The sequence below is a fragment of the Geotrypetes seraphini genome, chromosome 1 (genome assembly GCF_902459505.1).
Source record: "Geotrypetes seraphini chromosome 1, aGeoSer1.1, whole genome shotgun sequence".
In the NCBI taxonomy this organism is placed as follows: Eukaryota; Metazoa; Chordata; class Amphibia; order Gymnophiona; family Dermophiidae; genus Geotrypetes; species Geotrypetes seraphini.
Window position 1 is genome coordinate 214511757 of NC_047084.1, and position 15865 is coordinate 214527621.

At 47.9% G+C, this 15865-nt stretch overlaps 2 protein-coding genes across 11 annotated transcripts in view; one reads left to right on the forward strand and one right to left on the reverse strand.

Moving 5' to 3' along the window:
- FRYL (FRY like transcription coactivator) overlaps nt 1-15865 on the forward strand; it is a 768252-nt gene that overhangs the window by 57694 nt on the left and 694693 nt on the right. The window lies entirely within an intron of this gene.
- Nucleotides 5216-10407, reverse strand: LOC117361041. Of its 3 annotated transcripts, XM_033945832.1 has the most exons (4): nt 8119-10407; nt 7567-7659; nt 7357-7425; nt 5216-7260 (listed from the first exon to the last, which is right to left on the reverse strand). In XM_033945832.1, exon 4 carries the CDS (start codon nt 7240-7242, stop codon nt 5860-5862), a length of 1383 nt encoding a protein of 460 aa, XP_033801723.1. In that variant the 5' UTR covers nt 7243-7260; nt 7357-7425; nt 7567-7659; nt 8119-10407; the 3' UTR covers nt 5216-5859. The 3 variants fall into 3 exon arrangements, with proteins under 3 accessions (XP_033801723.1, XP_033801733.1, XP_033801740.1); XM_033945842.1 differs by lacking the exon at nt 7567-7659; XM_033945849.1 differs by lacking the exons at nt 7567-7659; nt 8119-10407 and adding an exon at nt 7935-7951.

Sequence of the window (15865 nt, forward strand, 5' to 3'; positions counted from 1 at the left end):
GGATAAGCCAGCTAAGAAGCCAACCCGGGGAGGTGGGTGGTACGTAAGAATATCTGCCTGCTGTCCCTGGATAACACCTGTTACGGTAAGTAACTGTGCTTTATCCCAGGACAAGCAGGCAGCATATTCTTAACACATGGGTGACCTCCAAGCTAACAAAGAGGGAGGTGGGATGGTTGGCCATTAGGAAAATAAATTTTGTAACACAGATTGGCCGAAGTGTCCATCCCGTCTGGAGAACGCATCCAGACAGTAGTGAGTAGTGAATGTGTGAACTGAGGACCAAGTGGCCGCCTTGCAGATTTCCTCGATGGGCGTGGAACGGAGGAAAGCTACAGAAGCAGCCATAGCTCGGACTCTGTGGGCCGTGACAGTTCCTTCCAGTGAGAGACCGGCCCGAGCATAGCAGAATGCAATACAGGCAGCAAGCCAATTGGAAAGTGTCCGTTTGGAGACAGGATGACCCAAACGGTTGGGATCGAAAGACAAAAATAGCTGAGGGGATGTTCGGTGAGCTCTGGTACGATCAAGATAGTAAGCAAGGGCACGCTTACAATCCAGCGTGTGCAACGCCTGTTCCCCAGGATGCGAGTGAGGCTTAGGGAAGAAGACGGGCAGCACAATGGACTGGTTGAGGTGAAAAGCTGAGACCACCTTGGGAAGGAATTTAGGGTGGGTGCGCAGAACAACCTTGTCATGGTGAAAAACAGTGAACGGTGGGTCGTCAACCAGTGCATGCAGTTCGCTAACCCTCCTGGCAGAGGTGATGGCAATCAGGAAAAGCACCTTCCAGGTAAGGAGTCTAAGTGAAGTTGTGGCAAGAGGCTCGAATGGAGGTTTCATGAGAGCTGAGAGTACCACATTCAGGTCCCAGACAACTGGAGGAGGCTTGAGGGGTGGTTTGATATTGAAGAGCCCTCGCATAAATCTGGAAACCAGAGGATGAGCCGTGAGGGGTTTTCCGAGAATGGGCTCATGAAACGCAGTGATGGCACTGAGGTGGACTCTGATGGAGGTAGTTTTGAGGCCAGCATTGGACAGCGAGAGCAAATATTCCAATACGGTTTCCACCGCTAAGGAGGTGGGTTCCTGATGATGCCGGAGACACCACGAGGAGAATCTGGTCCATTTCTGATGGTAACATTGGAGGGTGGCCGGCTTCCTGGAGGCGTCCAAGATGAGGCGGACCGGCTGAGATAGGTTCTCTGGAGAGGTCAGCCCGAGAGAAACCAAGCTGTCAGGTGGAGCGAAGACAGATTGGGATGCAGTAGAGACTGATGCTGCTGCGTAAGTACAGTAGGAAACACAGGAAGGAGAATGGGTTCCCTGGAGCTGAGTTGGAGCAGGAGTGAGAACCAGTGTTGGCGAGGCCACCGAGGTGCGATAAGAATCATGGTGGCGTTGTCCTTGCGGAGTTTGGACAAGGTCCGCAACATCAGAGGAAACGAAGAAACTGGGGACCACGCACTCCTCCGTCGGGCATATTCTTAACGCATGGGTGACGTCACTGACGGAGCCCCGGTACAGACCTTTTTAACTAGAAAGTTCTAGTTGGCCGCACCATGCGCGAGTGCCTTCACGCCCGACGGAGGAGAGCGTGGTCCCCAGTTAGGATAAGCCAGCTAAGAAGCCAACCCGGGGAGGAGGGTGGGACGTAAGAATATCTAGTGAGTAGTGTGTAACATCACCCATGCGTTAAGAATATCTGCCTGCTGTCCCTGGATAACACCTGTTACGGTAAGTAACTGTGCTTTACTGCTCAATGCAGAAAGTAGGTATCATTATCCTAAGGTGTGTATCGGGTCGTTTGTTCATTCTTATCTTTGTCCTAAAGTTAAGTGACCTAATGTTAACATGAAAATGGAATCTAAGTCACTCTGCACTGATAATATGCCACCAGGTCAATTGTACAGGAGATGATTTAACCTACATAAATGAAGGAATTGAAAATTATATTTTTCTATTGGAATTGTGAACTTGAAAATGGATGAAATAAACCTTTTAGAAAATGTACATTTAGTGGAAGAACTTCAGATGTATTCATTTGGAAGCATTGGATGTTGGCAGGGATATGTTCTTTAGAGGATGTAATAACTAATAGTAAACTGCTTGACCTTTCACAATTGCAACATATATTTGGTCTAAATAAATCACAATATTTTATGCTTTCAGGTGGTATAACTTAATAGCTGGACTTGTAAATAAAACAACAAAACATGGTCTAAGAGACATTTGGAGCATTGAGATTAAGCATTCAATTGATGCATCTCAATGGCCACAACTTTGGCCTAAAAAATATTGCCACTATCATCTTGAGGCTGGGACATTAGATCATCTTTTATTGTATTGTCCATATATATTATTAGTTTAGAAATCAATGTTGCCTCAAATAAATAGGATGAAGGACAATCCAGTAGCCTTGACTTATTATTGTATTATGGCAAATTATGTATTTAATTATGTCGGAATAAATATGATTTCAGGAAATGTTATTCATGTTTTAATCTTACATCAAGTGTTAAAAAAAAAAACAAATTTTAATTTAAATGCAGCACTTGCAATTCTTTCTAACACTTAATTGTTTCCATTGTGTCCTTACGTGTTACTTAGTTGGATAGTACAATACAAATTTACATTTAATGGCATAGTTATTAATGTCATACTAACATAAAGAAACAACAAAATGTTTTAAACATTGGTAAATGTTTATTAAAATATTGCATATGTGATAAACATGTAATACACATATGTTCAAATGCAGTGTCAACAACACAAAATCTTTCAGTTCACCATTCATGATCTTTTATGTACAACATACTGAATTATATCTTTATTCGTTTTAAATCATAAACAAGTGTGCAATAATATATCCATTAAAGGTGGCACAGCAGTTAAACATCAGTGACAGTGAGTAAGGATGTGGTTATAGCAGTGAAAAAACATCAGGAGCAAATTAACAGACAGTTTAAGTGAAACAGTAGAAACAACAGTCTGGACCACCAAAAGGAGTGGGGGACATAGACAATTTAAAGTGTATCATCTGTTCATGCACCATGTGTGGAAATCACACATTTTGCTATACGACCTTTGAAAAAGAAAGACCATACACACCCTTCAAATTAAATGAGCAACAGTGGGAGAGAGTGAGATATTGGCAGAGCAGTTAACCAACATCTGTGAGAGTGAGAGCAGTGGTTTCAGAGACAGCACCTGACTGACATTCTGCTGGGGGGGGGGACTCTGCTTCTGGGTCCTGCAAAGGCCAACACCTGACTGCCACCATCACGTTTGCACCCTTGTCAACCCATTCTGGGTCCTGCAAAGGCCAACACATGACTGCCACCATCAGGTTTGCACCCCTGTCAACCCATTCTGGGTCCTCATCTTTTTCTGAATCTCATGGCTTCAGAGACAGCACCTGACTGACATTTCTGCTTATGTACTTTCTAGGCCACCAAAAACAAGGGAGGAAATGTACAATTTCAAGTTTTACAAATTTTCCTTAACACAGCCGCTTTCCCTGAAGCCGCTCCATCCAAGATACCATCTGACCTTCCCTACGTGAAGGAAAAAGCCTTTGAACACCACCCACAACACCTTGAAAATGTCAAAGCGAGTACAGTATGCTTGAGTGGGTTACCTTGCTCGGCATAAAAAACCTTCACGCTTGGCACATGTCAGAGCAGTGGATACTAGGATAGGTAGGGGTCAGAGGAGGGCTTCAGAGAAGCAGTTAACCAACAGTAGTGGGAGAGAGAGATATTGGCAGAGCAGTTAACCAACATCTGTGGAGTGAGAGCAACAGTTGGCAGAGCAGTTAACCAACAGTAGTGGGAGAGAGAGATATTGGCAGAGCAGTTAACCAACATCTGTGGAGTGAGAGCAACAGTTGGCAGAGCAGTTAACCAACAGTAGTGGGAGAGAGAGATATTGGCAGAGCAGTTAACCAACATCTGTGGAGTGAGAGCAACAGTTGGCAGAGCAGTTAACCAACAGTAGTGGGAGAGAGAGATATTGGCAGAGCAGTTAACCAACATCTGTGGAGTGAGAGCAACAGTTGGCAGAGCAGTTAACCAACAGTAGTGGGAGAGAGAGATAGTGGCAGAGCAGTTAACCAACATCTGTGGAGTGAGAGCAACAGTTGGCAGAGCAGTTAACCAACAGTAGTGGGAGAGAGAGATATTGGCAGAGCAGTTAACCAACATCTGTGGAGTGAGAGCAACAGTTGGCAGAGCAGTTAACCAACAGTAGTGGGAGAGAGAGATATTGGCAGAGCAGTTAACCAACATCTGTGGAGTGAGAGCAACAGTTGGCAGAGCAGTTAACCAACAGTAGTGGGAGAGAGTGAGATATTGGCAGAGCAGTTAACCAACATCTGTGGAGTGAGAGCAACAGTTGGCAGAGCAGTTAACCAACAGTAGTGGGAGAGTGAGATATTGGCAGAGCAGTTAACCAACATCTGTGGAGTGAGAGCAACAGTTGGCAGAGCAGTTAACCAACAGTAGTGGGAGAGAGAGATATTGGCAGAGCAGTTAACCAACATCTGTGGAGTGAGAGCAACAGTTGGCAGAGCAGTTAACCAACAGTAGTGGGAGAGAGAGATATTGGCAGAGCAGTTAACCAACATCTGTGGAGTGAGAGCAACAGTTGGCAGAGCAGTTAACCAACAGTAGTGGGAGAGAGAGATATTGGCAGAGCAGTGGTTTCAGAGACAGCACCTGACTGACATTTTGCTGGGGGGGGACTCTGCTTCTGGGTCCTGCAAAGGCCAACACCTGACTGCCATCATCACGTTTGCACCCTTGTCAACCCATTCTGGGTCCTGCAAAGGCCAACACATGACTGCCACCATCAGGTTTGCACCCCTGTCAACCCATTCTGGGTCCTCATCTTTTTCTGAATCTCATGGCTTCAGAGACAGCACCTGACTGACATTCTGCTGGGGGGGGGGACTCTGCTTCTGGGTCCTGCAAAGGCCAACACCTGACTGCCATCATCACGTTTGCACCCTTGTCAACCCATTCTGGGTCCTGCAAAGGCCAACACATGACTGCCACCATCAGGTTTGCACCCCTGTCAACCCATTCTGGGTCCTCATCTTTTTCTGAATCTCATGGCTTCAGAGACAGCACCTGACTGACATTCTGCTGGGGGGGGGGACTCTGCTTCTGGGTCCTGCAAAGGCCAACACCTGACTGCCACCATCACGTTTGCACCCTTGTCAACCCATTCTGGGTCCTGCAAAGGCCAACACATGACTGCCACCATCAGGTTTGCACCCCTGTCAACCCATTCTGGGTCCTCGTCTTTTTCTGAATCTCATGACAGCACCTGACTGACATTTCTGCTTATGTACTTTCTAGGCCACCAAAAACAAGGGAGGAAATGTACAATTTCAAGTTTTTCAAATTTTCCTTAACACAGACGCTTTCCCTGAAGCCGCTCCATCCAAGACACCATCTGACCTTCCCTACGTGAAGGAAAAAGCCTTTGAACACCACCCACAACACCTTGAAAATGTCAAAGCGAGTACAGTATGCTTGAGTGGGTTACCTTGCTCGGCATAAAAAACCTTCACGCTTGGCACATGTCAGAGCAGTGGATACTAGGATAGGTAGGGGTCAGAGGAGGGCTTCAGAGAAACTCCTGGGGGAGAGATCCTGAGCACAACAGTTTGCAGGCCTGTAGCTTTCGGGCCACCAAAAGGAGAGGGGGACATAGACATTTCAAAGTGTCTCTCCTGTTCCTGCAGCATATGTGCTTGGGAGACCATATGGACATGTCAAAGCAAATTTCAAATCTCAAAGTGCACACAATTGTAGCATAGCAACAGGAAAACCTGAACTTCAACATCAAACTCTACAGTTCCAGATTATGTGCTATACCACGGAGATATTGAAAGAGAGGTGTTTGACCATATGTTGGCAGCAGCGTTGTTAGTCTTTGCGTCACTCTCACATACGTGCTCTTACTGCTGGGTGGTGCGCGGTTACCAGCCTGGAATCGAGCAAGCAACTGTTCTGTGTGATCTTGCTCACGCTGTATATGTTCAAGGAGTTTAAAGATGGTTGGATGGTGGCATGCAACAGAGGATTGAAATGCATGGTGCCAACCTTCAACGGAATTATTGGTCCGAGGCAGTCCATCTTCCACACGGGAGCGCATATTCCACAGATGAATAGGAAAAGGTGGCACCCGTCTCCCATTTGGCCGCAATCTCCCGATGTAATTGTCTTCCCAATAGTCATACACCAGGGTCAGTTCATCTGGTCGACTCTCCTCCAAGGTCTGGAAACACTCAGCAACATCATCCACAGGAACAAAACTTAATGCTAACAGCATTTTGGTGAACATTCTTACTCTCTCCTCATCTCTATAGCTGGCGGTCAGTCCCTCATGTTGAATTCTGCGCCACAATGATTGACCCAGATGGAACAGGCAGCCAGAAACTGTAGCATTGGGAAATACAGTGCGGGCAGCTTGCAGACTTGCTCTCTCAAAGTCCATCAAGATTGTCAATGGTGCCAACGTGTTTCTGGTTTCCAGCAGTTTCCTCAACACACGTTCATAGTCCTCCTCCCTTTTACTGTTCAACAACACGTAGACCATGGGAAGTGCACGATTGTCTACAAATGCATGGATGGTAAAGACTTGGACAAACAAATGGGGGGCAACTTTGAATGTCCCATCCATGAACCAATGTCCATGTTGCTCCAACACCTCAAGATTAGATTCTGTAGTGAAAATGAATATGCGTCTTTCATCATTTTCACCTGAATCCCACAACAGTAATTGTTCACCACGTGTGCTTCTTTGTAGCGGCTCAGGAATTTGTATGTCTCTTATGCACCTGGGATTACCCATTGCTAGATGGCCTGCATTTCTCTTTCTATTAACTGTTCTCTGCATGGAGGTGTATGCAGGCAATAATGTAGCTGCTTCTAAACTTGTCCCAGCTGTTGTGCCATGAATGATCTGACGTGGCCTTTCAACCGTAGCCACAGCTCTTTCACGTATGTCTCCCATCATTCGATCAGCTTCAATTCTAGCATTGTTGGGTGCATGCACATGCGCCGTTATCTCAACAGAAGATCCATCAACGAGCCTCTTTCTTCTTCCCACACAGTCACGGCGCACACACCTCCAGGACGTGGATCCGTCTGCCATCACTCGGTCACGCCGATATCGATAGCCCTCATTAACCCAGTGCTCTCTCCCACGCTGTGAAGTTATTACTTCCATGTCTATGTCAAATCACTCCTGAAACCATACAATTAATAACATTATCCTATTTTGACTTGCAATTGATATACAATTGCCTATATCATGAATGCACTACTCAAAAGAACATCATACCTGTAAGACTGGAAGTATATCGATGAAACCCTCAGGAACTGTAGTCGACCTTCAACCCTGAACCAGTACCTGCAAGAATTATAACATGCATGTAAACTTAATGTTCACCCCCCACCAATCTCCAGCACACAAAAAAACATGCAAAGGTCAAATAGGTGAGGTTAGGCCATACATATGTAGAGTTTAGTGCTATGGCACAACACCATATACCTGCAAGGGTGCGATTCCTGTCAGCAAAACACTGAAGATGTCTGTCCTCTGTTGACTGTGGTGTCTTGATTGTAGTCTGTTGATTGTAGTCACCTTCAGTAGTAGATTAGATAAGGTTATTATATACATAGGACATACAAATCCCTATATGTAAAGTTCAGTGCTATGGCACAACACCATATACCTGCAAGGGTGCGATTCCTGTCAGCAAAACACTGAAGATGTGTGTCCTCTGTTGATCGTGGTCTCTTGAATGTCCTCTGTTGATTGTAGTCACCTTCAGTAGTAGATTAGATAAGGTTATTATATACATAGGACATACAAATCCCTATATGTAAAGTTCAGTGCTATGGCACAACACCATATACCTGCAAGGGTGCGATTCCTGTCAGCAAAACACTGAAGATGTGTGTCCTCTGTTGATCGTGGTCTCTTGAATGTCCTCTGTTGATTGTAGTCACCTTCAGTAGTAGATTAGATAAGGTTATTATATACATAGGACATACAAATCCCTATATGTAAAGTTCAGTGCTATGGCACAACACCATATACCTGCAAGGGTGCGATTCCTGTCAGCAAAACACTGAAGATGTGTGTCCTCTGTTGATCGTGGTCTCTTGAATGTCCTCTGTTGATTGTAGTCACCTTCAGTAGTAGATTAGATAAGGTTATTATATACATAGGACATACAAATCCCTATACCTCTGTACTTACGTTGCCTCCAAGATTGAACTTCTAGACAACACTAGGGTTTCAGCAAATTCATATCCCTCAGCACATGACTGCAAGACTAAAATTTATAAGGTTAGCACATAGATATAACAAACAACACCCACTATGTCTGTACTTACCTTTGCAATCATACCTGTAATAGTTAAAATCTGGCTTGCCAACCATCATGGATTAAGAACGTCATTATACCTAATCGCAGACAGAAGGAAGGCAGAGAGGCCCAAAACAAGGACCCACAACAATTGTATACAATCACCCTCACTACACACCCAAGGCTAAAAGTGTACCCCAATAAGCCCTACCATCAGACTATTTATCCTATCCTATTGTTCCAATTTAGCAAAACCAAAAAATGAAGCTATGCATATACCTGTAAATGTGAATATCCTCTTATGTATGATACCTGCAAAAGAAAATGGTACCCAATGCCTTTATAAAACTATAAACCGTGAGCACACTCGGTTTTTTAAAAAATCTTTATTCATTTTAAATGACACATCATGTGTACAAGAATCAAAACATTAAAATGAAATACATCACATGTCAATCAAGTACCTCCCTTCCCAACCCACTTCCCCACTCTTACTTTTCCCAATATGAATGATAATAGTATAATTTAGACACCCTCCCAACAATAAGACAGTGTATCTTTAAATAGAAAATAGTGTATATTCATTACAGTAAGATGTTAATGTCTCCCTTTTTTATTGTTACTGTTCTTTCCATTTTGATAATGTGACATAATGAATTGTACCCAAAACTAGATACTTTAAAATTATTACTTATATGTTGAATGGTGACTCCTGTGCTGATATTTTCCTTTTTTTTTTCTCATGCACTTACCCAATAATATTGCATCATTACATCATGATACAATCCTCAAATTAAACATATTCAGATACTAGTGTTGCTGGCATAAGAGTTTTTACCTCATGCCAACAAGTTTTTTTAGATATTTATTACTTTTAAAATCTATAACTCCATCCAATTATGCTTCCAATTAATATCCATCATCACATTATACATAATCTTAATACCATACCTCAACCTTCTCGCTCTTTTAACATGCGGGAAAACTAAGCGCAAGACGGGGTGTCCTTAAAAATCCGCGTTCCGTGCCCCTTTTCAGGTCCCTGCCCCTGACAGGGCTGGATGAGAAGGTTCATAGACAACGGCGCGAAAGACGAAAGCCAATTTAAGGCAAGGCGCGCCGCCGAACCGCAACAAATTACAGTTTTTAGGGGCTCCGATGGGGGGTTTTGTTCGGGAACCCCCTTCTGTTTACTTAATAGACATCGCGCCGGCGTTATCGGGGGTTTGGGGGTCGTAACCCTCCACATTATAGTAAAGTGGGGGGTTCTCCCCCCCTCGCCCTCCGTCGGAGCCCTAAAAACGGTCATTTAGAGCGGCGCGGCTTGCGCGCAATCGTCTATGAACCCGTCGGAGCCCTAAAAACAGTAATTTAGAAAGGCGCGGCGTCGCGCGCTACGCTCAATAGGGTGGGCACGCCTTTGACCCGGCGCGCCGGCGCGCTTTTGACCCGGCACCGTATGGGAATTTAACTCTGACGGATCCTAGCATGGGGAAGGGAAAGCATTAGGATCCTTCAGAGTTAAATTATCATACAACTCTGTCAGAGCCAGAGACTAAATGTGGCAGGGACCCGAAAAGTGGCGCAGAACGCGGATTTTTAAGGACCTGTGCGTTTAGATACGGGACCAAATCGCGGTTCATAGACAATTGCGCGTAAATATAAACTGGTTTCATAGACAATTGCGCGCAAGACAAGATTTTTAAGGACCTGTGCGTTTAGATACGGGACCAAATCGCGGTTCATAGACAATACGGGACCAAATCGCGGTTCATAGACAATTGCGCGTAAATATCACTGGTTCATAGACAATTGCGCGCAATACAAGAACTGAAAATGTAAATATCAACATACCTATATAAACTTGAGGATCAATTGCGCTGAGTTTTATGATCGCGATTGTCTTGCGCGCAATTGTCTATGAACCATACCCCCCCTCCCTTTTCTTGCGCGTGAAGCGTAAATATAAACATACCTGTAAATGAAGAAATGTGGACGTTCGCTCTCACCAGAGGCGAGATAAATCCGCGCAAGACAAATATTCGTTATAGATCAAGTACCAGCAAAACCAGATCTTTACCTATAACGGACACGGTCAGGCAGCGAAAGGAAGGCGGGAAAGGAAGGAGGACATATATAATGTAGAAACGTAACCATAGTAACGAAAATGCATTCACGTGACTTGTATTTAAATGCTGTTCGGAGAATATATATCATGAGATAACGTAACCATGGTAACGAAAATGCATTCACGTGATTTATGTTGAAAACGCAAAGAGTCAACGTTGACGTGATGACGTGTTCGGAGAATATATATCATGAGATAACGTAACCATGGTAACGAAAATGCATTCACGTGATTTATGTTGAAAACGCAAAGAGTCAACGTTGACGTGATGACGTGTTCACGTGCTGTACGTGCGCGTGTCCTCCGATGGTCAAGCGGCCTCTAGTGGCGCGCTCAGTTGTCTTGCGCTGAGTTGTCTTGCGCTGACTTGTCTTGCGCTCAATTGTCTTGCGCGGAGTTGTCGCTGCGCTGAATTGTCTTGCGCGGAGTTGTCGCTGCGCTGAATTGTCTTGCGCGCAATTGTCTTTGCGCTTATTTGTCTGCGCGCGATTGTCTGCGCGCGATTGTCTTGCGCGTTTTTGACCTGTCACCAGGCCGTTCACCTACACCTCGTACAGGACCGCTGAGGGTGACGGAACTATCACTCTCCAACCTGCGCATCCTCCGAACTCCCCCTCGGACCGGGGCTCCGATCCGAGGTTTCAGACTTTCACCGAGGGAGTCCGGGTCGAGGTCACCGATTCGTCATCGATCAGTACCCCGAACCCCGGCATCGTCTCCGAGGGGCTCCTCGAGACGGCGGAGATCCACGACCCCGGAACACTTTCACGGTGCTTCCCTGGTCTCGGAGCGTGGATCGGAGCAGGAGCCTCGATACTCGAGGGAAGCCTCCCCATCCTTCTCCACCCGACGGAGGTCTCGTTCACCGACCCCGCAAGGGGCCTCGGGAACATCCCGCCCATCCTTCTCTCGCTTTGTCCAGGAAATGGGCCACGCTTTGGACTTAGACCTCCAGTCCGACTCCAGATACTCTAAAGAGTACCTAGCGGAGCTGGATATGCCATCACTGCCCAGAGAGTCCCTTCGCTTACCGCTTAACCCGGTACTCCAACAGGCTTTCTTCAGAAACCTCGAGACCCCCTATATGGTCACAGCAGTACCCTCCAAAATGGAGGCTAAGTACCGTACAGTACCCTTCCCGGGATTTGAACACCACCAGTCGCTGTTGGTAGAATCCTCCTTGAAGAAGGCTCACCCCTCCAGGATCTCAGCGGCGGTCCCCCTAGGCCGAGAAGGCCGAACCCTAGACAAGTTCGGCAGGAGACTATATCAAAATGCGATGATGGCCTCTAGGGTGCAAAGCTACACTTTCACCTTCACATCCTATCTCAAACATCTCATTGGACTACTGAGAGCCTTTGAGACTGACTTACCGGCCTCCCGCCAAGGAGTGTTTAGCCTGCTTGCAGAGTCCCTCTCCAACCTACGCCTCCATCTATTCCACGCGGCCTACAATGGCTTCGAACTCTCCTCCAGAGAGGCAGCCTTTGCTATCGCCATGCGCCGACTAGCTTGGTTGCGCCTGGTCGACATGGACCCCAACTTACATGACCGGCTGGCTAACCTCCCCTGCGTGGGTAAAGAACTATTCGATGACACTATCGAGGCGGCTACAAAACGCCTCTCCGAACACGAACGCTCGTTTGCCTCCCTCGTGCGGCAAAAGCCAAAACCGTCCACGTCCAGGCCATTCAGGGCCCCTCCGCGCCGCTACCCACAAAAATCCACTCCTGCCTTCTCGCGGCCTCCGCAAGCCCACCATCGGGCCCCGCCCAAGTCCCAACCGCCTGCAACTACCAAACCGTCCCCGTCCTTTTGACGGGACACGCGGAAGGGGGCGGGCCCCCTCCGCCGTAGTCCCAGGCCTCCTTCCCATCGGGGGTCGCCTCAAGGTCTTTTACCCTCGCTGGGAACAAGTCACGTCGGACGCATGGGTCCTTGGCGTGATCTCATCAGGATACTCTCTCAACTTTCGGGCCATTCCTCCAGACAACCCCCCAAGGAATTGCCCTCCTAACCGGACGCAGCTACCCCTACTCCTCTCCGAAGCTCGAGATCTGCTTCACCTGAGAGCAGTGGAGGAGGTTCCCCCTGGCCAACGGGGGAAGGGCTTCTACTCCCGTTACTTCCTGGTACCGAAAAAAACGGGAGACCTTCGCCCAATACTAGACTTGAGACGCCTCAACAAATTTCTGGTACGGGAAAAATTTTGGATGCTTTCCCTGCCAACCCTCTACCCCCTGATCGACGAATGCGACTGGCTCTGCTCCCTCGATCTGAAGGAGGCGTACACACATGTTCCAGTGCACCCCGCTCACCGCAAGTTCTTGCGTTTTCAGGTGGGAGACCTGCACCTGCAATACCGAGTCCTCCCCTTCGGCCTAGCATCGTCACCTCGGGTCTTCACCAAGTGCCTCGTGGTGGTCGCAGCTACCTTACGCTCCCAGGGTCTTCAGGTTTTCCCCTACCTGGACGACTGGCTGATCAAAGCCCTGTCCAGGGAAGGGGTTATCTCAGCGACCCAACAGACTATTATCTACCTACAGAGTCTGGGGTTCGAGATAAACTTCCCAAAATCCCAACTACGGCCCTCGCAGTCCCTACAATTCATTGGGGCCACGCTGGACACGGTTCGCCTCCGTTCCTTCCTCCCCCCTCTGCGTCTAGAGGCGTTAGTAAGTCTGAGCCGAAGGATCTCACTGATGACCTCGGTATCAGCTCGACAGATGATGACTCTCCTGGGCCACATGGCCTCCACCGTCCATGTCACACCCTTCGCCCGTCTCCATCTGAGAATCCCTCAATGGACCCTGGCCTCTCAATGGCGTCAAGACCGGGACCCGATCGATCGTCCCGTGACAGTGACTCCTTCCTTGCAACGATCGCTCTGCTGGTGGGCCGACTCTTCAAATCTTTCCAAAGGTTTGCTCTTCCTCGCCACTCCTCACAGCAAGGTACTCACCACAGACTCGTCGGAGTATGCTTGGGGAGCCCACCTGGACGGCCTCCGCACTCAGGGGATGTAGTCAGCAGAAGACCGCCGCTGTCACATCAACGTGCTAGAACTCCGGGCCATCTATCTCGCAGCTGTAGCTTTTCAACATCTGCTTCACGACCGGGTGGTTCTCATCCAAACCGACAACCAGGTAGCAATGTACTACGTAAACAAACAAGGGGGGACAGGGTCTTGGCCCCTCTGTTGGGAAACCATGCGCCTCTGGAAATGGGCAATCTCCAACAACACCTTCCTTCGAGCGGTGTACATACAAGGAGAACAAAACTGTCTGGCGGACAGACTCAGCCGCCTCCTCCAGCCACACGAGTGGTCACTGCACTCTCAGACCCTACGAAAGGTGTTTGAAAAGTGGGGGACGCCGCAAATAGATCTGTTCGCATCCCCCCACAATCACAAACTGCCCCTCTTCTGCTCCCGGATACACTCCCCGGACCGATTCGAGGCTGACGCCTTCCTCCTCGACTGGGAGGGAAGGTTTCTGTACGCGTTTCCGCCGTTCCCTCTGATCCTGCGGACGCTGGTCCACCTGAAAACGGTGAAAGCCACCCTGATCCTGATTGCTCCTCGCTGGCCACGCCAGCCTTGGTTTTCCCTTCTACTTCAACTCAGTGTCAGAGATCCACTGCCTGTGCCTCGGTTTCCCTCTCTACTATCACAGAGTCAGGGTTCGCTGTTACATCCCAATCTTCAATCTCTTCATCTGAATGCTTGGTTTCTTTCCCCCTGACTTCTCTCCCCGTGTCTCAATCAGTCAAGGAGATATTGGAGGCCTCTAGAAAGACCTCGACGAGAACCTGCTATTCTCAAAAGTGGACCAGATTCTCAGCCTGGTGCTCCTCTCACAGCCAGGACCCGGTGTCGGTTCCCGTCCCTCTGGTCCTTGACTATTTACTTCAATTATCTCACTCCGGCCTAAAGACCAACTCCATTCGAGTACACCTCAGTGCGATTGCGGCCTTTCATCAGCCCCTGGAAGGAAAAGCCCTCTCGCTCCACCCCTTAGTCTCTCGCTTCATGAAGGGTCTTCTGAATATCCACCCTCCTCTCAAACCCCCTCCGGTGGTTTGGGACCTTAACGTGGTTCTGGCTCAACTAATGAAACCTCCATTTGAGCCCCTAGACAAATGCCATCCTAAATTCCTCACGTGGAAGGTGATTTTCCTGCTTGCACTCACTTCCGCCCGGTGAGTTAGTGAGCTACAGGCTCTGGTAGCGGACCCACCCTTCACTGTTTTCCACCATGACAAGGTAGTACTCCGCACACATCCAAAGTTCCTGCCTAAAGTAGTGTCTGATTTTCACCTCAATCAGTCCATCATCTTGCCCGTGTTTTTCCCCAAGCCCCACTCTCACCCCGGAGAGGTGGCGCTTCACACTCTTGACTGTAAGAGAGCGTTGGCCTTTTACCTCCAACGCACTCAACCACACCGGAAAGTCCCACAATTATTTTTGTCCTTCGACCCAAACCGGTTAGGCCACCCAGTTTCCAAGCGCACCTTGTCCAACTGGTTGGCCGATTGCATCACCTTTTGCTACGCTCAGGCTGGTCTCGCGCTGCATGGTCGAGTAACGGGACACAAGGTCCGAGCGATGGCAGCCTCCGTAGCATTCCTCAGGTCCACACCTATTGAGGAAATCTGCAAGGCTTCCACGTGGTCTTCGGTTCATACTTCACCTCCCACTACTGTCTGGACTCATTGTCCAGAAGCGATGGCCAGTTTGGCCAATCGGTATTGCGAAATCTATTTGCTTAAATTGCCAACTTCCCTCCATCCCTTTTCAGTTAGCTTGGAGGTCACCCACATGTGAGAATATCATGCCTGCTTGTCCTGGGATAAAGCACAGTTACTTACCGTAACAGGGGTTATCCAGGGACAGCAGGCATATATTCTCACAACCCGCCCACCTCCCCGAGGTTGGCTTCTTTGCTAGTTAAGTGAACTGGAGACCACGAGGGGATGCGCCCCCTAGTGGAGCAGGAAGGCACGCATGCGTGGAGCTGCAGAGCAAACTTAAATCTTCAATCAAGTTTGCTTGAAAATGCTTCCGCATCAGGGCTCCGTAGATGACGTCACCCACATGTGAGAATATATGCCTGCTGTCCCTGGATAACACCTGTTACGGTAAGTAACTGTGCTTTTCTGTTCTGTGCTTACGGCTGAAGCACCATGAGCTGGACCGCAGAAGACAAACGTGAATAGGGATGGAGGAGTAATAGACCCTGATCAATTTTCAGAGGGTTGTGTTCATGCTGACTGACCTAAAATAAAGGTAGACAAAGCGATGGGGCACATCCGAGGGGGCTGAAGGAACTTAGGGAAGTTCTGGTAGC

Excerpts from the sequence above, each read along its gene's own strand:
- LOC117361041 (XM_033945842.1), bottom strand. The coding sequence starts at position 7,242 with ATGGAAGTAATAACTTCACAGCGTGGGAGAGAGCACTGGGTTAATGAG.